The 26,412-nt window shown below is 53.0% G+C and overlaps 1 protein-coding gene across 1 annotated transcript in view; it reads left to right on the top strand.

The window, feature by feature from the left end:
- Positions 1 to 26,412, top strand: part of LOC140120816 (glucagon-like peptide 1 receptor) — a 56,812-nt gene that overhangs the window by 14,711 nt on the left and 15,689 nt on the right. The window contains exon 3 of the mRNA XM_072139768.1: positions 1,562 to 1,650. Within this exon, the coding sequence (XP_071995869.1) occupies positions 1,562 to 1,650 (89 nt within the window). The remainder of the gene's footprint in view (positions 1 to 1,561; positions 1,651 to 26,412) is intronic.

The raw sequence follows: 26,412 nt of genomic DNA, 5'->3' as shown, positions 1-26,412 counted from the left end.
GCTCCCCCACAGCAGCGCTCCTCCTCACCTATCCCTGCGCTTCTGCAGCAGCTCTCCTCCTCTCCTCTCACTGCACCCCACAACAGCTCCCCTTTTCACCTCTCCCTGAAACCAGCAGCAACTCTCCTCCTCACCTCTCCCTGTGCCCTGCAGCAGCTCCCCTACTCACCTCTCCTTGTACCCCACAGCAGCTCTCCTCCTCACATATTCCTGCACCCTGCAGCAGCTCTCCTCCTCATCTCTCCCTGCGCCTCTGCAGCAGCTCTCATCCTCTCCTCTCACTGCACCCCGCAACTGCTCCCCTTTTCACCTCTCCCTGAACCCCGCAGCAACTCTCCTCCTCACCTCTCCCTGTGCCCTGCAGCAGCTCCCCTCCTCACCTCTCCTTGTGCCCTGCAGCAGCTCCCCTCCTCACCTCTCCTTGTGCCCTGCAGCAGCTCTCCTCTTCACCTCTCCCTGTGCCCTGCAGCAGCTCTCCTCTTCACCTCTCCCTGTGCCCTGCAGCAGCTCTCCTCCTCACCTCTCCCTGTGCCATGCAGCAGCTCTCCTCCTCACCTCTCCCTGTGCCCTGCAGCAGCTCTCCCCCTCACCTCTCCCTGTGCCCTGCAGCAGCTCTCCTCCTCACCTCTCCCTGTGCCCTACAACAGCTCCCCTCCTCACCTCTCCTTGTGCCTGTGCAGCAGCTCTCTTCCTCACCTCTCCCTGCGCTCCCACAGCAGCTCTCCTCCTCACCTCTCCCTGTGCCCTGCAGCAGCTCTCCTCCTCACCTCTCCCTGTGCTCCCACAGCAGCTCTCCTCCTCACCTCTCCCTGTGCCCTGCAGCAGCTCTCCTCCTCACCTCTCACTGTGCCCTGCAGCAGCTCTCCTCTTCACCTCCCCTACGCCCCACAGCAGCTCTCCTCCTCACCTCTCCCTGTGCCTCTGCAGCAGCTCTCCTCCTCACCTCTCACTGCACCTCGCAACAGCTGCCCTTTTCACCTCTCCCTGAACCCCGCAGCAACTCTCCTCCCCACCTCTTATCTGCAGCAGCTCTTTTTTACACCTCTCCCCAGTCCCCCACAGCAGCTCTCCTCCTCACCTCTCCTGCACCTTTGCAGCTGCTAAGTAGAGGGACCTGGGAAGGACTTCCTGTGAGCTTGGGCAGAGAGCTGGAGGGACACTGAGCTGTGTGGGGTTTGCTGGCAGCCTGAGGGAAACCTGACTCTTCTCTTAGAAGTTTACTCATCTCTACTCATTTGCATATGAGAAAAAATGGGTGTCATTAAGGTACAGGACATTAGTGTCAGATAATATTAGGTGATATGACTTTTAACCCTTTACCAGCAGATATTACTGCTGTTGGGGGTAAAATATTGGTGATAGGACCTCCACCTTGTTTAGGACCTCCTCCTGTAGGACCCTTGGAAGCCCATTCCACATTGTTATATAACTTGTCATGTGATGTAGAAGTTTGTGTCCCTGCTCATCATTGGGGGCCCTAGTAATGAAGAAGGGGTGCACATATTTTGACTTTTGCTTGTCCTGGAAGTGGGGTGCATGATGGTCTCTCTTCTGTGCACAGGTGAACTTCGTCATCTTCGTCCGGGTCATCTGTATTATCATCTCCAAGTTGCAGGCAAATCTGATGTGCAGGACAGACACTAAGTGCAGGTAGGTCTCCCCCTGTTATACCACCACCTACCTACAGCTACTTAATAATAAGCAGACTCCAAACGGTGGAAAATGGCAAAATACTAATCCCTGGGCTCTTCCCCGTCAAAGCTCTTCCTCCTCTCCACTCACCGACAGAAACTCCTTGCCTATCCCTGCTCCCCCGCTGCGGCTCTCCTCATCACCTCTCCCTGCTCCCCTGCAGTAGTTCCCAGCTTTTCCCCTCACCTCTTGCCATTCCCCTCCTGCAGCTCTCGTCCTCATATCTCCCCCACCTTTCCTCCACAGCAGCTCTCCCCCACCTTTCCTCCACAGTAGCTCTCCCCCACCTTTCCTCCACAGCAGCTCTCCCCCCACCTTTCCTCCACAGCAGCTCTCCCCCCACCTTTCCTCCACAGCAGCTCTCCCCCTCACCTCTCACGTACAGCAGCTCTCCTCCTGACTGCTTTCACTCCCCCACAGCAGCTCTCCTCCTGACTTATATCACTCCCCCACAGCTGCTCTCCTCCTCCCCTTTCCTCCACAGCAGCTCTCCTCCTCCCCTTTCCTCCTCAGCAGCTCTCCTCCTCACCTCTCCCCTACAGCAGCCCTCCTCCTAACTTATATCACTCCCCCACAGCTGCTCTCCTCCTCCCCTTTCCTCCACAGCAGCTCTCCCCTACAGCAGCCCTCCTCCTGACTTATATCACTCCCCCACAGCAGCTCTCCTCCTCGCCTTTCCTGCTCCCTCATTGCAGCTCACCTCTCCCCCCAAGTCAACTCTCCTTCCTCCCTCCCACAGCAGCCCTCCCCCTAACATATACTCCACAGCAGCTCTCCCCGTAGCTCTCCTCCTCACCTCTCCCCCACAGCAGCTCTCTGCCTCTCCTATCCCATTCCCCTAGAGGAGATCTCCTCCTCACCTATCCAGTTCCCCCACAGCAGATCTCCTCCTCACCTATCCCACTCCCTCACAGCAGCTTTCACCTTCACCTCTCCTGTTCCCTTGCAGCAGCTCTCCTCCCAACCTTTGCCCCACAGCAGCTCTCCTCACCTCTCCTCAACAGCAGCTCTCTCCGCCACCCCTCTCCCCACCACCCCTCTCCCCACATTCCTCTGCCCAAACTCTCCTCCTCACACTCTCCTCCTCACTGCAGCAGCTCTCATCACCTCTACCCACTCCTTCACATTTTCTCTTCTTCTCACCTCTCTCCACTCCATTACAGCAGCTCTTCTTTTCACCTTTTTATATTCCCCTGCAGCAGTTCTCCTCCTCACCTCTTTCCCACAGCAGTTCTCCTCCTCCCTCACCCCTAGCCCCCACAGCAGCTCTCCTCCTCACCTCTCCCCCACAGCAACTCTCCTCACCTCTCCCCTCTCCCTTGCAGCAGTTCACCTCCTCACCTCTCCCCATTCCGCTGCAGCAGCTCTCCTCCTCACCCCTCCCCTACAGCAGTTCTCTTCCTCACATCTCCCACTCTCCTCCTCATTTCCTCTCCCACTCCCCCACAGCAGCTCTCCTCACCTCTCCTCCAAAGCAGCTCTCCTTTTACTCACCTCTCCCGCTCACCCACAGCAGCTTTTCTCCTCACCTCCCCTGCTACCCCAGAGTGGCTCTACTTCTCCCCACTCCCCTGCAGCAGCTCTCCTCCTCACTTCTCCCCACTCCATAACAGCAGCTCTTCTTCTCACCTTTTCCCATTCCCCTGCAGTAACTTTCCTCCTCAATTATCCCTGCTCCCCCACAGCAGTTCTCTTCTTTACCTCTCCCCACTCCCCGCAGCAACTCTCCTCCTCACTTCTCCCTACTTCCCTGCTTTAGCTCTCCTCGCCGCTCCCCACTCCATCACAGTAGCTCTTCTTCTTACCTTTTCTCATCTTCCTGCAGCAACTTTCCTCCTCATTTCTCCCTGCGCACCGCAGCAGCCTCCTCATCACCTCTCCTTACACCCCTGCAGCAGCTCTTCTCACCTCTCCCTGCTCCCTTGCATCAGCTCACCTCCTCAACTCTCCACATTCCCCTGCAGCAGCTCTTCTCCTAACCTCTCCCCCACAGCAGCTTTTCTCCTTACCACTCCCACACTGCCCCACAGCAGCTCTCCTCCTCACCTCTCCCTACTTTCCCGCAGCAGCTTTTCTCCCCTCTCCCCACTCCCTTGCAGCAGCTCTTCACCTCTGCCTATTCCCCTGCAGCAGCGCTCCTCTCCCTGCTCCACCACAGCAGCGCTCCCCTTCTGCTCTCCCTGCTCCACCACAGCAGCTCTCCTTACCTCTTCCCCACAGCAGCTCTACTGCTCACCCCTCCCCACTCCACTGCAGCAACTCTCCTTCTCCAAACTCCCCTCCAGCAGCTCTCCTCACCTCTCCCCTCTCTCTCGCAGCAGCTCTCTTCCTCCTCCTCACGCCTCCCTGCTCCCTGCAGCAGCTCTCCTCCTCACTACCTCAATTGTGTTGATGGTAACCAATTATCTTTCTTTCTCTCTGGATCCTTTTGTTATTAATGTTGAAGTATCACAAATGTCCTGATGAGATTCTATACTGAGCTGCTGGTATCCATACTAGTGCCCTGCCAGGACCTTATAGCTATCTATATATAAGTATCTTCCTGGTGCCAAGAGGTGACGTCACCCGCAGAAAATTGTTGCTCTGACCAGCAGGGGGAGTATGGCTACAGCTTCCGGACCCTGCTGGTCGCATTGGGTTGTAGGAAGACATAAGGCAACAGCTCCACTGCTCTCTTCCATATATTTTAATAAGACAGTCTTCACTAGTGCCCTGCCAGGACCTTCCTCCTCAATGCAATCACAATAGAACTAACCTCCCCCTGAGCCTGACATCTCCAGCACAACCTGCCCCCTGCTACTTCTCCACTGATCTCCTATACATGTTATTATCATGGGAGATGCTGTGCTAGTGCCCTGCCAGGACCTTCACCATAGAGCAGCAGCTCCTGGACCCAGCCCTGTTACTGTACCCAAACACTGATACATTGTAACAAAAGCCAGCTGTATTGTACAAACGTCCGACAATGTGACTGCGCTGATGACTATGATCACTGCTGAAGCTCGTTACAATGTATCGGTTTTCTTACTGAACATCATTAGCGCTGATCCCTCCATAATGAAGATGTAATCGTCCCGGTAATGAAGTCGTTTATATTCTGGAGGATGGAGCAGCCGTCACCCCCCGGCCATGAATCCTCAGCACCGCTGCTGAGTGTGCACTTACCTCAGGACTCGCCCAGGGAATTAGTATCTCCGCAAGAAAGGCACCAGCGGACCGGGGCAATAACAGAGCAGAGGGGCCACTCAGCAACTACCCCTGTCACCAGACTCAAGGGACCCCCACCAGCTCTCCTGACATCCTCTGTGCTGCTGTGTCACTGTTATATATAACCCCCTCACCGGATCAGAACCCTCCTCTCCTGACATCCTCTGTGCTGCTGGATCACTGTTATATATAACCCCCTCACCGGATCAGAACCCTCCTCTCCTGACATCCTCTGTGCTGCTGGATCACTGTTATATAACCCCCTCACCGGATCAGAACCCTCCTCCCCTGACATCCTCTGTGCTGCTGGGTCACTGTTATATATATATAACCCCCTCACCGGATCAGAACCCTCCTCCCCTGACATCCTCTGTGCTGCTGGATCACTGTTATATATAACCCCCTCACCGGATCAGAACCCTCCTCTCCTGACATCCTCTGTGCTGCTGGATCACTGTTATATATAACCCCCTCACCGGATCAGAACCCTCCTCTCCTGACATCCTCTGTGCTGCTGGATCACTGTTATATAACCCCCTCACCGGATCAGAACCCTCCTCCCCTGACATCCTCTGTGCTGCTGGGTCACTGTTATATATATAACCCCCTCACCGGATCAGAACCCTCCTCTCCTGACATCCTCTGTGCTGCTGTGTCACTGTTATATATAACCACCTCACCGGATCAGAACCCTCCTCCCCTGACATCCTCTGTGCTGCTGGATCACTGTTATATATAACCCCTCACCGGATCAGAACCCTCCTCCCCTGACATCCTCTGTGCTGCTGGGTCACTGTTATATATAACCCCCTCACCGGATCAGAACCCTCCTCCCCTGACATCCTCTGTGCTGCTGTGTCACTGTTATATATAACCCCTCACCGGATCAGAACCCTCCTCCCCTGACATCCTCTGTGCTGCTGTGTCACTGTTATATATAACCCCCTCACCGGATCAGAACCCTCCGCCCCTGACATCCTCTGTGCTGCTGTGTCACTGTTATATATAACCCCTCACCGGATCAGAACCCTCCTCCCCTGACATCCTCTGTGCTGCTGTGTCACTGTTATATATAACCCCTCACCGGATCAGAACCCTCCTCCCCTGACATCCTCTGTGCTGCTGGGTCACTGTTATATATAACCCCTCACCGGATCAGAACCCTCCGCCCCTGACATCCTCTGTGCTGCTGGGTCACTGTTATATATATAACCCCCTCACCGGATCAGAACCCTCCGCCCCTGACATCCTCTGTGCTGCTGGGTCACTGTTATATATAACCCCTCACCGGATCAGAACCCTCCGCCCCTGACATCCTCTGTGCTGCTGGGTCACTGTTATATATATAACCCCCTCACCGGATCAGAACCCTCCGCCCCTGACATCCTCTGTGCTGCTGGGTCACTGTTATATATAACCCCCTCACCGGATCAGAACACTCCTCCCCTGACATCCTCTGTGCTGCTGGGTCACTGTTATATATATAACCCCCTCACCGGATCAGAACCCTCCTCTCCTGACATCCTCTGTGCTGCTGTGTCACTGTTATATATAACCACCTCACCGGATCAGAACCCTCCTCCCCTGACATCCTCTGTGCTGCTGTGTCACTGTTATATATAACCCCTCACCGGATCAGAACCCTTCTCCCCTGACATCCTCTGTGCTGCTGGGTCACTGTTATATATAACCCCCTCACCGGATCAGAACCCTCCTCCCCTGACATCCTCTGTGCTGCTGTGTCACTGTTATATATAACCCCTCACCGGATCAGAACCCTCCTCCCCTGACATCCTCTGTGCTGCTGTGTCACTGTTATATATAACCCCCTCACCGGATCAGAACCCTCCGCCCCTGACATCCTCTGTGCTGCTGGGTCACTGTTATATATAACCCCCTCACCGGATCAGAACCCTCCTCCCCTGACATCCTCTGTGCTGCTGGGTCACTGTTATATATAACCCCCTCACCGGATCAGAACCCTCCTCCCCTGACATCCTCTGTGCTGCTGGGTCACTGTTATATATAACCCCCTCACCGGATCAGAACCCTCCTCCCCTGACATCCTCTGTGCTGCTGGGTCACTGTTATATATATAACCCCCTCACCAGATCAGAACCCTCCTCTCCTGACATCCTCTGTGCTGCTGTGTCACTGTTATATATATAACCCCCTCACCAGATCAGAACCCTCCTCTCCTGACATCCTCTGTGCTGCTGGATCACTGTTATATATAACCCCTCACCGGATCAGAACCCTCCTCCCCTGACATCCTCTGTGCTGCTGTGTCACTGTTATATATAACCCCCTCACCGGATCAGAACACTCCTCCCCTGACATCCTCTATGCTGCTGTGTCACTGTTATATATAACCCCCTCACCGGATCAGAACACTCCTCCCCTGACATCCTCTGTGCTGCTGTGTCACTGTTATATATAACCCCCTCACCGGATCAGAACCCTCCTCTCCTGACATCCTCTGTGCTGCTGTGTCACTGTTATATATAACCCCTCACCGGATCAGAACCCTCCTCCCCTGACATCCTCTGTGCTGCTGGGTCACTGTTATATATAACCCCCTCACCGGATCAGAACCCTCCTCCACTGACATCCTCTGTGCTGCTGGGTCACTGTTATATATAACCCCTCACCGGATCAGAACCCTCCTCCCCTGACATCCTCTGTGCTGCTGTGTCACTGTTATATATAACCCCCTCACCGGATCAGAACCCTCCTCCCCTGACATCCTCTGTGCTGCTGTGTCACTGTTAAATATAAGCCCTCACCGGATCAGAACACTCCTCCCCTGACATCCTCTGTGCTGCTGTGTCACTGTTAAATATAAGCCCTCACCGGATCAGAACCCTCCTCCCCTGACATCCTCTGTGCTGCTGGGTCACTGTTATATATAAGCCCTCACCGGATCAGAACCCTCCTCCCCTGACATCCTCTGTGCTGCTGGGTCACTGTTATATATAACCCCCTCACCGGATCAGAACCCTCCTCCCCTGACATCCTCTGTGTTGCTGGGTCACTGTTATATATATAACCCCCTCACCGGATCAGAACCCTCCTCCCCTGACATCCTCTGTGCTGCTGTGTCACTTTCATATATAAGCCCCTCACCGGATCAGAACCCTCCTCCCCTGACATTCTCTGTGCTGCTGGGTCACTGTTATATATAACCCCTCACCGGATCAGAACCCTCCTCTCCTGACATCCTCTGTTCTGCTGGGTCACTGTTATATATAACCCCTCACCGGATCAGAACACTCCTCCCCTGACATCCTCTGTGCTGCTGTGTCACTGTTATATATAACCCCTCACCGGATCAGAACCCTCCTCCCCTGACATCCTCTGTGCTGCTGGATCACTGTTATATATAACCCCCTCACCGGATCAGAACCCTCCTCTCCTGACATCCTCTGTGCTGCTGGATCACTGTTATATATAACCCCCTCACCGGATCAGAACCCTCCTCTCCTGACATCCTCTGTGCTGCTGTGTCACTGTTATATCTAACCCCCTCACCGGATCAGAACCCTCCTCTCCTGACATCCTCTGTGCTGCTGGGTCACTGTTATATATAACCCCCTCACCGGATCAGAACCCTCCTCCCCTGACATCCTCTGTGCTGCTGTGTCACTGTTATATATAAGCCCTCACCGGATCAGAACCCTCCTCCCCTGACATCCTCTGTGCTGCTGGGTCACTGTTATATAACCCCCTCACCGGATCAGAACCCTCCTCTCCTGACATCCTCTGTGCTGCTGGATCACTGTTATATAACCCCCTCACCGGATCAGAACCCTCCTCCCCTGACATCCTCTGTGCTGCTGGGTCACTGTTATATATATAACCCCCTCACCGGATCAGAACCCTCCTCTCCTGACATCCTCTGTGCTGCTGGATCACTGTTATATATGCAACATCCCCCACCGGGGCCTAGCCCTTGAGGTGAGGCCTGGAGGCAGCCGGGGCCCGCTGTACCGGAGTGGCTGGCGGTTGCGGCCTAAGCACGCTATTGTCACGGTGCTTGGTACGGGGGAACCGGAGGGCTGTCCTACAGCCTGGCAGGTCTCCAGCAGGGTGGTGTTGGCAAGAAATGATGAGGGAGAGGCTGCTATAGCGGATCTCCCTGGGGCAACCCCTTAATGTCCCGAGTGTGAGTCTCTGGGTGATGGACAGGGTGCCGGTGATGAGGGTAGTTGTATTAGCAGGGACCAGACGGAGGCAGAAGTTGAAGCAAACAACTTACAGTTTATTGCAACCGGCAGGAACTGCAGAAAACGTGCCTTTAACAGGTAGGTAGGGTGCCGAGATGTGAGTTGGAGGGAGCCTCAGGAGATAGTTCACCAGCCTGGAAGTAGAGGGCAGGCTGGGTGGCAGCTGTGTCCTTATAGGAAGCTTCAGCTTGTCCTGGATCTCTTCAGGTATCACCCTTGAAGGTAGGAACGATACCCCTTTCCTCACTACACTACTCTAGTCTAATAGCTCCACTCTTCAGAGGCAGGGGCTAGGCTCTTCCTGCTCTGGTATGGGCTAGACAGAGATTTACTCACTCACTCACTACATAGACTGAGAGACTTCTCTCAGTCTAACTCTCTAAGAGTGCTCCAGAACATTCCTGGGCCAGAGGTTTTATTACCTCCCTTTGGTCAGGTGGTGGCTGCTCCTCCAATCACATCTCAGCTCACAAAGCACAGGATGTAACACAGACATTGGTTGACATAATTACATCATACATTAACATCTGCCTTGCCAGGCAGGATTAACCACTGCAATTTCCCCTTGATCCTATCAGGACCATGTAGTGTAATATGGTGTTACCTACAGGTGGGACGTATTCGCAAGCACTACCTCGCCATTGCATCGGCGAGGGTGTTGCATATATAACCCCTCACCGGATCAGAACCCTCCTCCCCTGACATCCTCTGTGCTGCTGTGTCACTGTTATATATAACCCCTCACCGGATCAGAACCCTCCTCCCCTGACATCCTCTGTGCTGCTGTGTCACTGTTATATATAACCCCTCACCGGATCAGAACCCTCCTCCCCTGACATCCTCTGTGCTGCTGTGTCACTGTTATATATAACCACCTCACCGGATCAGAACCCTCCTCCCCTGACATCCTCTGTGCTGCTGTGTCACTGTTATATATAACCCCCTCACCGGATCAGAACCCTCCTCCCCTGACATCCTCTGTGCTGCTGTGTCACTGTTAAATATAAGCCCTCACCGGATCAGAACACTCCTCCCCTGACATCCTCTGTGCTGCTGTGTCACTGTTATATATAACCCCACACCGGATCAGAACCCTCCTCCCCTGACATCCTCTGTGCTGCTGGGTCACTGTTATATATAACCCCCTCACCGGATCAGAACCCTCCTCTCCTGACATCCTCTGTGCTGCTGGGTCACTGTTATATATAACCCCCTCACCGGATCAGAACCCTCCTCCCCTGACATCCTCTGTGCTGCTGGGTCACTGTTATATATAACCCCCTCACCGGATCAGAACCCTCCTCCCCTGACATCCTCTGTGTTGCTGGGTCACTGTTATATATATAACCCCCTCACCGGATCAGAACCCTCCTCCCCTGACATCCTCTGTGCTGCTGTGTCTCTTTCATATATAAGCCCTCACCGGATCAGAACCCTCCTCCCCTGACATTCTCTGTGCTGCTGGGTCACTGTTATATATAACCCCTCACCGGATCAGAACCCTCCTCTCCTGACATCCTCTGTTCTGCTGGGTCACTGTTATATATAACCCCTCACCGGATCAGAACCCTCCTCCCCTGACATCCTCTGTGCTGCTGTGTCACTGTTATATATAACCCCTCACCGGATCAGAACCCTCCTCTCCTGACATCCTCTGTGCTGCTGGGTCACTGTTATATATAACCACCTCACCGGATCAGAACCCTCCTCTCCTGACATCCTCTGTGCTGCTGTGTCACTGTTATATATAACCCCCTCACTGGATCAGAACCCTCCTCCCCTGACATCCTCTGTTCTGCTGGGTCACTGTTATATATAACCCCTCACCGGATCAGAACCCGCCTCCCCTGACATCCTCTGTGCTGCTGTGTCACTGTTATATATAATCCCCTCACCGGATCAGAACCCTCCTCCCCTGACATCCTCTGTGCTGCTGGGTCACTGTTATATATAACCACCTCACCGGATCAGAACCCTCCTCCCCTGACATCCTCTGTGCTGCTGTGTCACTGTTATATATAACCCCCTCACCGGATCAGAACCCTCCTCTCCTGACATCCTCTGTGCTGCTGGGTCACTGTTATATATAACCCCTCACCGGATCAGAACCCTCCGCCCCTGACATCCTCTGTGCTGCTGTGTCACTGTTATATATAACCCCCTCACCGGATCAGAACCCTCCTCCCCTGACATCCTCTGTGCTGCTGGGTCATTGTTCTATATAACCCCCTCACCGGATCAGAACCCTCCTCCCCTGACATCCTCTGTGCTGCTGTGTCACTGTTATATATAACCCCCTCACCGGATCAGAACCCTCCTCTCCTGACATCCTCTGTGCTGCTGTGTCACTGTTATATATAACCCCCTCACCGGATCAGAACCCTCCGCCCCTGACATCCTCTGTGCTGCTGGGTCACTGTTATATATAAGCCCTCACCGGATCAGAACCCTCCTCCCCTGACATCCTCTGTGCTGCTGGGTCACTGTTATATATAAGCCCACACCGGATCAGAACCCTCCTCCCCTGACATCCTCTGTGCTGCTGTGTCACTGTTATATATATAACCCCATCACCGGATCAGAACCCTCCTCTCCTGACATCCTCTGTGCTGCTGTGTCACTGTTATATATAACCCCTCACCGGATCAGAACCCTCCTCCCCTGACATCCTCTGTACTGCTGTGTCACTGTTATATATAACCCCTCACCGGATCAGAACCCTCCTCCCCTGACATCCTCTGTGCTGCTGTGTCACTGTTATATATAACCACCTCACCGGATCAGAACCCTCCTCCCCTGACATCCTCTGTGCTGCTGTGTCACTGTTATATATAACCCCCTCACCGGATCAGAACCCTCCTCCCCTGACATCCTCTGTGCTGCTGTGTCACTGTTAAATATAAGCCCTCACCGGATCAGAACACTCCTCCCCTGACATCCTCTGTGCTGCTGTGTCACTGTTATATATAACCCCACACCGGATCAGAACCCTCCTCCCCTGACATCCTCTGTGCTGCTGGGTCACTGTTATATATAACCCCCTCACCGGATCAGAACCCTCCTCTCCTGACATCCTCTGTGCTGCTGGGTCACTGTTATATATAACCCCCTCACCGGATCAGAACCCTCCTCCCCTGACATCCTCTGTGCTGCTGGGTCACTGTTATATATAACCCCCTCACCGGATCAGAACCCTCCTCCCCTGACATCCTCTGTGTTGCTGGGTCACTGTTATATATATAACCCCCTCACCGGATCAGAACCCTCCTCCCCTGACATCCTCTGTGCTGCTGTGTCTCTTTCATATATAAGCCCTCACCGGATCAGAACCCTCCTCCCCTGACATTCTCTGTGCTGCTGGGTCACTGTTATATATAACCCCTCACCGGATCAGAACCCTCCTCTCCTGACATCCTCTGTTCTGCTGGGTCACTGTTATATATAACCCCTCACCGGATCAGAACCCTCCTCCCCTGACATCCTCTGTGCTGCTGTGTCACTGTTATATATAACCCCTCACCGGATCAGAACCCTCCTCTCCTGACATCCTCTGTGCTGCTGGGTCACTGTTATATATAACCACCTCACCGGATCAGAACCCTCCTCTCCTGACATCCTCTGTGCTGCTGTGTCACTGTTATATATAACCCCCTCACTGGATCAGAACCCTCCTCCCCTGACATCCTCTGTTCTGCTGGGTCACTGTTATATATAACCCCTCACCGGATCAGAACCCGCCTCCCCTGACATCCTCTGTGCTGCTGTGTCACTGTTATATATAATCCCCTCACCGGATCAGAACCCTCCTCCCCTGACATCCTCTGTGCTGCTGGGTCACTGTTATATATAACCACCTCACCGGATCAGAACCCTCCTCCCCTGACATCCTCTGTGCTGCTGTGTCACTGTTATATATAACCCCCTCACCGGATCAGAACCCTCCTTTCCTGACATCCTCTGTGCTGCTGGGTCACTGTTATATATAACCCCTCACCGGATCAGAACCCTCCGCCCCTGACATCCTCTGTGCTGCTGTGTCACTGTTATATATAACCCCCTCACCGGATCAGAACCCTCCTCCCCTGACATCCTCTGTGCTGCTGGGTCATTGTTCTATATAACCCCCTCACCGGATCAGAACCCTCCTCCCCTGACATCCTCTGTGCTGCTGTGTCACTGTTATATATAACCCCCTCACCGGATCAGAACCCTCCTCTCCTGACATCCTCTGTGCTGCTGTGTCACTGTTATATATAACCCCCTCACCGGATCAGAACCCTCCGCCCCTGACATCCTCTGTGCTGCTGGGTCACTGTTATATATAAGCCCTCACCGGATCAGAACCCTCCTCCCCTGACATCCTCTGTGCTGCTGGGTCACTGTTATATATAAGCCCACACCGGATCAGAACCCTCCTCCCCTGACATCCTCTGTGCTGCTGTGTCACTGTTATATATATAACCCCATCACCGGATCAGAACCCTCCTCTCCTGACATCCTCTGTGCTGCTGTGTCACTGTTATATATAACCCCTCACCGGATCAGAACCCTCCTCTCCTGACATCCTCTGTGCTGCTGTGTCACTGTTATATATAACCCCCTCACCGGATCAGAACCCTCCTCCCCTGACATCCTCTGTGCTGCTGTGTCACTGTTATATAACCCCTCACCGGATCAGAACCCTCCTCCCCTGACATCCTCTGTGCTGCTGTGTCACTGTTATATATATAACCCCCTCACCGGATCAGAACCCTCCTCTCCTGACATCCTCTGTGCTGCTGGGTCACTGTTATATATAACCCCCTCACCGGATCAGAACCCTCCTCCCCTGACATCCTCTGTGCTGCTGTGTCACTGTTATATATAACCCCCTCACCGGATCAGAACCCTCCGCCCCTGACATCCTCTGTGCTGCTGTGTCACTGTTATATATAAGCCCTCACCGGATCAGAACCCTCCTCTCCTGACATCCTCTGTGCTGCTGGGTCACTGTTATATATAACCCCTCACCGGATCAGAACCCTCCTCTCCTGACATCCTCTGTGCTGCTGTGTCACTGTTATATATAACCCCCTCACCGGATCAGAACCCTCCTCTCCTGACATCCTCTGTGCTGCTGTGTCACTGTTATATATAACCCCTCACCGGATCAGAACCCTCCTCCCCTGACATCCTCTGTGCTGCTGTGTCACTGTTATATATAACCCCCTCACCGGATCAGAACCCTCCTCTCCTGACATCCTCTGTGCTGCTGGGTCACTGTTATATATAAGCCCCTCACCGGATCAGAACCCTCCTCCCCTGACATCCTCTGTGCTGCTGGGTCACTGTTATATATAACCCCCTCACCGGATCAGAACCCTCCTCCCCTGACATCCTCTGTGCTGCTGGGTCACTGTTATATATAACCCCCTCACCGGATCAGAACCCTCCTCCCCTGACATCCTCTGTGCTGCTGGGTCACTGTTATATATAACCCCCTCACCAGATCAGAACACTCCTCTCCTGAAATCCTCTGTGCTGCTGGGTCACTGTTATATATAACCCCCTCACCGGATCAGAACCCTCCTCCCCTGACATCCTCTGTGCTGCTGGGTCACTGTTATATATAACCCCCTCACCGGATCAGAACCCTCCTCCCCTGACATCCTCTGTGCTGCTGGGTCACTGTTATATATATAACCCCTCATCGGATCAGAACCCTCCTCTCCTGACATCCTCTGTGCTGCTGTGTGACTGTTATATATAACCCCCTCACCGGATCAGAACCCTCCTCTCCTGACATCCTCTGTGCTGCTGTGTCACTGTTATATATAAGCCCTCACCGGATCAGAACCCTCCTCCCCTGACATCCTCTGTGCTGCTGTGTCACTGTTATATATAACCCCCTCACCGGATCAGAACCCTCCTCCCCTGACATCCTCTGTGCTGCTGGGTCACTGTTATATATAACCCCCTCACCAGATCAGAACACTCCTCTCCTGAAATCCTCTGTGCTGCTGGGTCACTGTTATATATAACCCCCTCACCGGATCAGAACCCTCCTCCCCTGACATCCTCTGTGCTGCTGTGTCACTGTTATATATAACCCCTCACCGGATCAGAACCCTCCTCTCCTGACATCCTCTGTGCTGCTGGGTCACTGTTATATATAACCCCCTCACCGGATCAGAACCCTCCTCCCCTGACATCCTCTGTGCTGCTGTGTCACTGTTATATATAACCCCCTCACCGGATCAGAACCCTCCTCTCCTGACATCCTCTGTGCTGCTGTGTCACTGTTATATATAACCCCTCACCGGATCAGAACCCTCCTCTCCTGACATCCTCTGTGCTGCTGTGTCACTGTTATATATAACCCGTCACCGGATCAGAGCCCTCCTCCCCTGACATCCTCTGTGCTGCTGTGTCACTGTTATATATAATCCCCTCACCGGATCAGAACCCTCCTCCCCTGACATCCTCTGTGCTGCTGTGTCACTGTTATATATAATCCCCTCACCGGATCAGAACCCTCCTCTCCTGACATCCTCTGTGCTGCTGGGTCACTGTTATATATAACCCCCTCACCGGATCAGAACCCTCCTCCCCTGACATCCTCTGTGCTGCTGGGTCACTGTTATATATAACCCCCTCACCGGATCAGAACCCTCCTCTCCTGACATCCTCTGTGCTGCTGTGTCACTGTTATATATAACCCCCTCACCGGATCAGAACCCTCCTCCCCTGACATCCTCTGTGCTGCTGTGTCACTGTTATATAACCCCTCACCGGATCAGAACCCTCCTCCCCTGACATCCTCTGTGCTGCTGTGTCACTGTTCTATATATAACCCCTCACCGGATCAGAACCCTCCTCTCCTGACATCCTCTGTGCTGCTGTGTCACTGTTATATATAACCCCCTCACCGAATCAGAACCCTCCTCTCCTGACATCCTCTGTGCTGCTGGGTCACTGTTATATATAACCCCCTCACCGGATCAGAACCCTCCTCCCCTGACATCCTCTGTGCTGCTGGGTCACTGTTATATATAACCCCCTCACCGGATCAGAACCCTCCTCTCCTGACATCCTCTGTGCTGCTGGGTCACTGTTATATATATAACCCCCTCACCGGATCAGAACCCTCCTCTCCTGACATCCTCTGTGCTGCTGTGTCACTGTTATATATATAACCCCCTCACCGGATCAGAACCCTCCTCTCCTGACATCCTCTGTGCTGCTGGGTCACTGTTATATATAACCCCCTCACCGGATCAGAACCCTCCTCCCCTGACATCCTCTGTGCTGCTGTGTCACTGTTATATATAACCCCTCACCGGATCAGAACCCTCCTCTCCTGACATCCTCTGTGCTGCTGGGTCACTGTTATATATAACCCCCTCACCGGATCAGAACCCTCCTCCCCTGACATCCTCTGTGCTGCTGTGTCACTGTTATATATATAACCCCCTCACCGGATCAGAACCCTCCTCTCCTGACATCCTCTGTGCTGCTGGGTCACTGTTATATATAACTCCTCACCGGATCAGAACCCTCCTCCCCTGACATCCTCTGTGCTGCTGTGTCACTGTTATATATAAGCCCTCACCGGATCAGAACCCTCCTCTCCTGACATCCTCTGTGCTGCTGTGTCACTGTTATATATAAGCCCTCACCGGATCAGAACCCTCCTCCCCTGACATCCTCTGTGCTGCTGTGTCACTGTTATATATAACCCCTCACCGGATCAGAACCCTCCTCCCCTGACATCCTCTGTGCTGCTGTGTCACTGTTATATATAACCCCTCACCGGATCAGAACCCTCCTCTCCTGACATCCTCTGTGCTGCTGTGTCACTGTTATATATAACCCCTCACCGGATCAGAACCCTCCTCCCCTGACATCCTCTGTGCTGCTGGGTCACTGTTATATATAAGCCCATCACCGGATCAGAACCCTCCTCCCCTGACATCCTCTGTGCTGCTGGGTCACTGTTATATATAACCCCCTCACCGGATCAGAACCCTCCTCCCCTTACATCCTCTGTGCTGCTGGGTCACTGTTATATATAACCCCCTCACCGGATCAGAACCCTCCTCCCCTTACATCCTCTGTGCTGCTGGGTCACTGTTATATATAACCCCCTCACCAGATCAGAACACTCCTCTCCTGACATCCTCTGTGCTGCTGTGTGACTGTTATATCTAACCCCCTCACCGGATCAGAACCCTCCTCTCCTGAAATCCTCTGTGCTGCTGGGTCACTGTTATATATAACCCCCTCACCAGATCAGAACACTCCTCTCCTGAAATCCTCTGTGCTGCTGGGTCACTGTTATATATAACCTACTCACCGGATCAGAACCCTCCTCCCCTGACATCCTCTGTGCTGCTGGGTCACTGTTATATATATAACCCCTCATCGGATCAGAACCCTCCTCTCCTGACATCCTCTGTGCTGCTGTGTGACTGTTATATATAACCCCCTCACCGGATCAGAACCCTCCTCTCCTGACATCCTCTGTGCTGCTGTGTCACTGTTATATATAAGCCCTCACCGGATCAGAACCCTCCTCCCCTGACATCCTCTGTGCTGCTGGGTCACTGTTATATATAAGCCCTCACCGGATCAGAACCCTCCTCCCCTGAAATCCTCTGTGCTGCTGGGTCACTGTTATATATAACCCACTCACCGGATCAGAACCCTCCTCCCCTGACATCCTCTGTGCTGCTGGGTCACTGTTATATATAACCCCCTCACCGGATCAGAACCCTCCTCCCCTCACATCCTCTGTGCTGCTGTGTCACTGTTATATATAATCCCCTCACCGGATCAGAACCCTCCTCCCCTGACATCCTCTGTGCTGCTGGGTCACTGTTATATATAACCCCCTCACCGGATCAGAACACTCCTCTCCTGAAATCCTCTGTGCTGCTGGGTCACTGTTATATATAACCCCCTCACCGGATCAGAACCCTCCTCCCCTGACATCCTCTGTGCTGCTGGGTCACTGTTATATATAACCCACTCACCGGATCAGAACCCTCCTCCCCTGACATCCTCTGTGCTGCTGGGTCACTGTTATATATAACCCCCTCACCGGATCAGAACCCTCCTCCCCTCACATCCTCTGTGCTGCTGTGTCACTGTTATATATAATCCCCTCACCGGATCAGAACCCTCCTCTCCTGACATCCTCTGTGCTGCTGGGTCACTGTTATATATAACCCCCTCACCGGATCAGAACCCTCCTCCCCTGACATCCTCTGTGCTGCTGTGTCACTGTTATATATAACCCCCTCACCGGATCAGAACCCTCCTCTCCTGACATCCTCTGTGCTGCTGTGTCACTGTTATATATAACCCGTCACCGGATCAGAACACTCCTCCCCTGACATCCTCTGTGCTGCTGGGTCACTGTTATATATAACCCCTCACCGGATCAGAACCCTCCTCCCCTGACATCCTCTGTGCTGCTGTGTCACTGTTATATATAATCCCCTCACCGGATCAGAACCCTCCTCCCCTGACATCCTCTGTGCTGCTGGGTCACTGTTATATATAACCCCCTCACCGGATCAGAACCCTCCTCCCCTGACATCCTCTGTGCTGCTGGGTCACTGTTATATATAACCCCCTCACCGGATCAGAACCCTCCTCTCCTGACATCCTCTGTGCTGCTGGGTCACTGTTATATATAACCCCCTCACCGGATCAGAACCCTCCTCCCCTGACATCCTCTGTGCTGCTGTGTCACTGTTATATATAACCCCCTCACCGGATCAGAACCCTCCTCCACTGACATCCTCTGTGCTGCTGGGTCACTGTTATATATAACCCCTCACCGGATCAGAACCCTCCTCCCCTGACATCCTCTGTGCTGCTGTGTCACTGTTATATATAACCCCCTCACCGGATCAGAACCCTCCTCCCCTGACATCCTCTGTGCTGCTGTGTCACTGTTATATATAACCCCCTCACCGGATCAGAACCCTCCTCTCCTGACATCCTCTGTGCTGCTGGGTCACTTTTATATATAACCCCCTCACCGGATCAGAACCCTCCTCCCCTGACATCCTCTGTGCTGCTGGGTCACTGTTATATATAACCCCCTCACCGGATCAGAACCCTCCTCCCCTGACATCCTCTGTGTTGCTGGGTCACTGTTATATATATAACCCCCTCACCGGATCAGAACCCTCCTCCCCTGACATCCTCTGTGCTGCTGTGTCTCTTTCATATATAAGCCCTCACCGGATCAGAACCCTCCTCTCCTGACATCCTCTGTTCTGCTGGGTCACTGTTATATATAACCCCTCACCGGATCAGAACCCTCCTCCCCTGACATCCTCTGTGCTGCTGTGTCACTGTTATATATAACCCCTCACCGGATCAGAACCCTCCTCCCCTGACATCCTCTGTGCTGCTGGGTCACTGTTATATATATAACCCCATCACCGGATCAGAACCCTCCTCCCCTGACATCCTCTGTGCTGCTGGGTCACTGTTATATATAACCACCTCACCGGATCAGAACCCTCCTCTCCTGACATCCTCTGTGCTGCTGTGTCACTGTTATATATAACCCCCTCACTGGATCAGAACCCTCCTCCCCTGACATCCTCTGTTCTGCTGGGTCACTGTTATATATAACCCCTCACCGGATCAGAACCCGCCTCCCCTGACATCCTCTGTGCTGCTGTGTCACTGTTATATATAATCCCCTCACCGGATCAGAACCCTCCTCCCCTGACATCCTCTGTGCTGCTGGGTCACTGTTATATATAACCACCTCACCGGATCAGAACCCTCCTCCCCTGACATCCTCTGTGCTGCTGTGTCACTGTTATATATAACCCCCTCACCGGATCAGAACCCTCCTCTCCTGACATCCTCTGTGCTGCTGGGTCACTGTTATATATAACCCCTCACCGGATCAGAACCCTCCGCCCCTGACATCCTCTGTGCTGCTGGGTCATTGTTCTATATAACCCCCTCACCGGATCAGAACCCTCCTCCCCTGACATCCTCTGTGCTGCTGGGTCACTGTTATATATAACCACCTCACCGGATCAGAACCCTCCTCTCCTGACATCCTCTGTGCTGCTGTGTCACTGTTATATATAACCCCCTCACCGGATCAGAACCCTCCGCCCCTGACATCCTCTGTGCTGCTGGGTCACTGTTATATATAAGCCCTCACCGGATCAGAACCCTCCTCCCCTGACATCCTCTGTGCTGCTGGGTCACTGTTATATATAAGCCCACACCGGATCAGAACCCTCCTCCCCTGACATCCTCTGTGCTGCTGTGTCACTGTTATATATATAACCCCCTCACCGGATCAGAACCCTCCTCTCCTGACATCCTCTGTGCTGCTGTGTCACTGTTATATATAACCCCCTCACCGGATCAGAACCCTCCGCCCCTGACATCCTCTGTGCTGCTGGGTCACTGTTATATATAAGCCCTCACCGGATCAGAACCCTCCTCCCCTGACATCCTCTGTGCTGCTGGGTCACTGTTATATATAAGCCCACACCGGATCAGAACCCTCCTCCCCTGACATCCTCTGTGCTGCTGGATCACTGTTATATAACCCCCTCACCGGATCAGAACCCTCCTCCCCTGACATCCTCTGTGCTGCTGTGTCACTGTTATATATATAACCCCATCACCGGATCAGAACCCTCCTCTCCTGACATCCTCTGTGCTGCTGTGTCACTGTTATATATATAACCCCATCACCGGATCAGAACCCTCCTCTCCTGACATCCTCTGTGCTGCTGGGTCACTGTTATATATAACCCCCTCACCGGATCAGAACCCTCCTCCCCTGACATCCTCTGTGCTGCTGTGTCACTGTTATATATAACCCCTCACCGGATCAGAACCCTCCTCTCCTGACATCCTCTGTGCTGCTGTGTCACTGTTATATATAACCCCCTCACCGGATCAGAACCCTCCTCCCCTGACATCCTCTGTGCTGCTGTGTCACTGTTATATAACCCCTCACCGGATCAGAACCCTCCTCCCCTGACATCCTCTGTGCTGCTGTGTCACTGTTATATATATAACCCCCTCACCGGATCAGAACCCTCCTCTCCTGACATCCTCTGTGCTGCTGTGTCACTGTTATATATATAACCCCCTCACCGGATCAGAACCCTCCTCTCCTGACATCCTCTGTGCTGCTGTGTCACTGTTATATATAAGCCCTCACCGGATCAGAACCCTCCTCCCCTGACATCCTCTGTGCTGCTGTGTCACTGTTATATATAACCCCTCACCGGATCAGAACCCTCCTCCCCTGACATCCTCTGTGCTGCTGTGTCACTGTTATATATAACCCCCTCACCGGATCAGAACTCTCCTCCCCTGACATCCTCTGTGCTGCTGTGTCACTGTTATATATAACCCCTCACCGGATCTGAACCCTCCTCTCCTGACATCCTCTGTGCTGCTGGGTCACTGTTATATATAAGCCCATCACCGGATCAGAACCCTCCTCCCCTGACATCCTCTGTGCTGCTGGGTCACTGTTATATATAACCCCCTCACCGGATCAGAACCCTCCTCCCCTGACATCCTCTGTGCTGCTGGGTCACTGTTATATATAAGCCCATCACCGGATCAGAACCCTCCTCCCCTGACATCCTCTGTGCTGCTGTGTCACTGTTATATATAACCCCCTCACCGGATCAGAACCCTCCTCCCCTGACATCCTCTGTGCTGCTGTGTCACTGTTATATATAAGCCCTCACCGGATCAGAACCCTCCTCCCCTGACATCCTCTGTGCTGCTGGGTCACTGTTATATATAACCCCCTCACCAGATCAGAACACTCCTCTCCTGACATCCTCTGTGCTGCTGTGTCACTGTTATATATATAACCCCCTCACCGGATCAGAACACTCCTCTCCTGACATCCTCTGTGCTGCTGTGTCACTGTTATATATAACCACCTCACCGGATCAGAACCCTCCTCCCCTGACATCCTCTGTGCTGCTGTGTCACTGTTATATATAACCCCCTCACCGGATCAGAACCCTCCTCCCCTGACATCCTCTGTGCTGCTGGGTCACTGTTATATATAACCCCCTCACCGGATCAGAACCCTCCTCCCCTGACATCCTCTGTGCTGCTGGGTCACTGTTATATATAACCCCCTCACCAGATCAGAACACTCCTCTCCTGACATCCTCTGTGCTGCTGTGTCACTGTTATATCTAACCCCCTCACCGGATCAGAACCCTCCTCCCCTGACATCCTCTGTGCTGCTGGGTCACTGTTATATATAACCCCCTCACCGGATCAGAACCCTCCTCCCCTGACATCCTCTGTGCTGCTGGGTCACTGTTATATATAACCCCCTCACCGGATCAGAACCCTCCTCCCCTGACATCCTCTGTGCTGCTGGGTCACTGTTATATATAACCCCCTCACCAGATCAGAACACTCCTCTCCTGAAATCCTCTGTGCTGCTGGGTCACTGTTATATATAACCCCCTCACCGGATCAGAACCCTCCTCCCCTGACATCCTCTGTGCTGCTGGGTCACTGTTATATATAACCCCCTCACCGGATCAGAACCCTCCTCCCCTGACATCCTCTGTGCTGCTGGGTCACTGTTATATATATAACCCCTCATCGGATCAGAACCCTCCTCTCCTGACATCCTCTGTGCTGCTGGGTCACTGTTATATATAACCCCCTCACCAGATCAGAACACTCCTCTCCTGAAATCCTCTGTGCTGCTGGGTCACTGTTATATATAACCCCCTCACCGGATCAGAACCCTCCTCTCCTGACATCCTCTGTGCTGCTGTGTCACTGTTATATATAACCCCTCACCGGATCAGAACCCTCCTCCCCTGACATCCTCTGTGCTGCTGTGTCACTGTTATATATAACCCCCTCACCGGATCAGAACCCTCCTCTCCTGACATCCTCTGTGCTGCTGTGTCACTGTTATATATAACCCCTCACCGGATCAGAACCCTCCTCCCCTGACATCCTCTGTGCTGCTGTGTCACTGTTATATATAATCCCCTCACCGGATCAGAACCCTCCTCCCCTGACATCCTCTGTGCTGCTGTGTCACTGTTATATATAATCCCCTCACCGGATCAGAACCCTCCTCTCCTGACATCCTCTGTGCTGCTGGGTCACTGTTATATATAACCCCCTCACCGGATCAGAACCCTCCTCCCCTGACATCCTCTGTGCTGCTGGGTCACTGTTATATATAACCCCCTCACCGGATCAGAACCCTCCTCTCCTGACATCCTCTGTGCTGCTGTGTCACTGTTATATATAACCCCCTCACCGGATCAGAACCCTCCTCCCCTGACATCCTCTGTGCTGCTGTGTCACTGTTATATAACCCCTCACCGGATCAGAACCCTCCTCCCCTGACATCCTCTGTGCTGCTGTGTCACTGTTATATATATAACCCCCTCACCGGATCAGAACCCTCCTCTCCTGACATCCTCTGTGCTGCTGTGTCACTGTTATATATATAACCCCCTCACCGGATCAGAACCCTCCTCTCCTGACATCCTCTGTGCTGCTGGGTCACTGTTATATATAACCCCCTCACCGGATCAGAACCCTCCTCCCCTGACATCCTCTGTGCTGCTGTGTCACTGTTATATATAACCCCTCACCGGATCAGAACCCTCCTCTCCTGACATCCTCTGTGCTGCTGTGTCACTGTTATATATAACCCCCTCACCGGATCAGAACCCTCCTCCCCTGACATCCTCTGTGCTGCTGGGTCACTGTTATATATAACCCCCTCACCGGATCAGAACCCTCCTCCCCTGACATCCTCTGTGCTGCTGTGTCACTGTTATATAACCCCTCACCGGATCAGAACCCTCCTCCCCTGACATCCTCTGTGCTGCTGTGTCACTGTTATATATATAACCCCCTCACCGGATCAGAACCCTCCTCTCCTGACATCCTCTGTGCTGCTGGGTCACTGTTATATATAACTCCTCACCGGATCAGAACCCTCCTCCCCTGACATCCTCTGTGCTGCTGTGTCACTGTTATATATAAGCCCTCACCGGATCAGAACCCTCCTCTCCTGACATCCTCTGTGCTGCTGTGTCACTGTTATATATATAACCCCCTCACCGGATCAGAACCCTCCTCTCCTGACATCCTCTGTGCTGCTGTGTCACTGTTATATATAACCCCCTCACCGGATCAGAACCCTCCTCTCCTGACATCCTCTGTGCTGCTGTGTCACTGTTATATATAAGCCCTCACCGGATCAGAACCCTCCTCCCCTGACATCCTCTGTGCTGCTGTGTCACTGTTATATATAACCCCTCACCGGATCAGAACCCTCCTCCCCTGACATCCTCTGTGCTGCTGTGTCACTGTTATATATAACCCCTCACCGGATCAGAACCCTCCTCTCCTGACATCCTCTGTGCTGCTGTGTCACTGTTATATATAACCCCTCACCGGATCAGAACCCTCCTCCCCTGACATCCTCTGTGCTGCTGGGTCACTGTTATATATAAGCCCATCACCGGATCAGAACCCTCCTCCCCTGACATCCTCTGTGCTGCTGGGTCACTGTTATATATAACCCCCTCACCGGATCAGAACCCTCCTCCCCTTACATCCTCTGTGCTGCTGGGTCACTGTTATATATAACCCCCTCACCGGATCAGAACCCTCCTCCCCTGACATCCTCTGTGCTGCTGGGTCACTGTTATATATAACCCCCTCACCGGATCAGAACCCTCCTCCCCTGACATCCTCTGTGCTGCTGGGTCACTGTTATATATAACCCCCTCACCGGATCAGAACCCTCCTCCCCTGACATCCTCTGTGCTGCTGGGTCACTGTTATATATAACCCCTCACCGGATCAGAACCCTCCTCCCCTGACATCCTCTGTGCTGCTGTGTCACTGTTATATATAACCCCCTCACCGGATCAGAACCCTCCTCCCCTGACATCCTCTGTGCTGCTGTGTCACTGTTATATATAATCCCCTCACCAGATCAGAACACTCCTCTCCTGACATCCTCTGTGCTGCTGTGTGACTGTTATATATAACCCCTCACCGGATCAGAACCCTCCTCCCCTGACATCCTCTGTGCTGCTGTGTCACTGTTATATCTAACCCCCTCACCGGATCAGAACCCTCCTCTCCTGAAATCCTCTGTGCTGCTGGGTCACTGTTATATATAACCCCCTCACCGGATCAGAACCCTCCTCCCCTGACATCCTCTGTGCTGCTGGGTCACTGTTATATATAACCCCCTCACCGGATCAGAACCCTCCTCTCCTGACATCCTCTGTGCTGCTGGGTCACTGTTATATATATAACCCCTCATCGGATCAGAACCCTCCTCTCCTGACATCCTCTGTGCTGCTGTGTGACTGTTATATATAACCCCCTCACCGGATCAGAACCCTCCTCTCCTGACATCCTCTGTGCTGCTGTGTCACTGTTATATATAAGCCTTCACCGGATCAGAACCCTCCTCCCCTGACATCCTCTGTGCTGCTGTGTCACTGTTATATATAACCTACTCACCGGATCAGAACCCTCCTCCCCTGACATCCTCTGTGCTGCTGGGTCACTGTTATATATAACCCCCTCACCAGATCAGAACACTCCTCTCCTGAAATCCTCTGTGCTGCTGGGTCACTGTTATATATAACCCCCTCACCGGATCAGAACCCTCCTCCCCTGAAATCCTCTGTGCTGCTGGGTCACTGTTATATATAACCCACTCACCGGATCAGAACCCTCCTCCCCTGACATCCTCTGTGCTGCTGGGTCACTGTTATATATAACCCCCTCACCGGATCAGAACCCTCCTCCCCTCACATCCTCTGTGCTGCTGTGTCACTGTTATATATAATCCCCTCACCGGATCAGAACCCTCCTCTCCTGACATCCTCTGTGCTGCTGGGTCACTGTTATATATAACCCCCTCACCGGATCAGAACCCTCCTCCCCTGACATCCTCTGTGCTGCTGTGTCACTGTTATATATAACCCCCTCACCGGATCAGAACCCTCCTCTCCTGACATCCTCTGTGCTGCTGTGTCACTGTTATATATAACCCCTCACCGGATCAGAACCCTCCTCCCCTGACATCCTCTGTGCTGCTGGGTCACTGTTATATATAACCCCTCACCGGATCAGAACCCTCCTCCCCTGACATCCTCTGTGCTGCTGTGTCACTGTTATATATAATCCCCTCACCGGATCAGAACCCTTCTCTCCTGACATCCTCTGTGCTGCTGTGTCACTGTTATATATAATC

This window comes from Engystomops pustulosus, chromosome 3 (genome assembly GCF_040894005.1).
Source record: "Engystomops pustulosus chromosome 3, aEngPut4.maternal, whole genome shotgun sequence".
Lineage (NCBI taxonomy): Eukaryota > Metazoa > Chordata > Amphibia > Anura > Leptodactylidae > Engystomops > Engystomops pustulosus.
The sequence above is the reverse complement of the archived record's forward strand: the minus strand, read 5'-3'. Positions and strand labels throughout refer to the sequence as shown.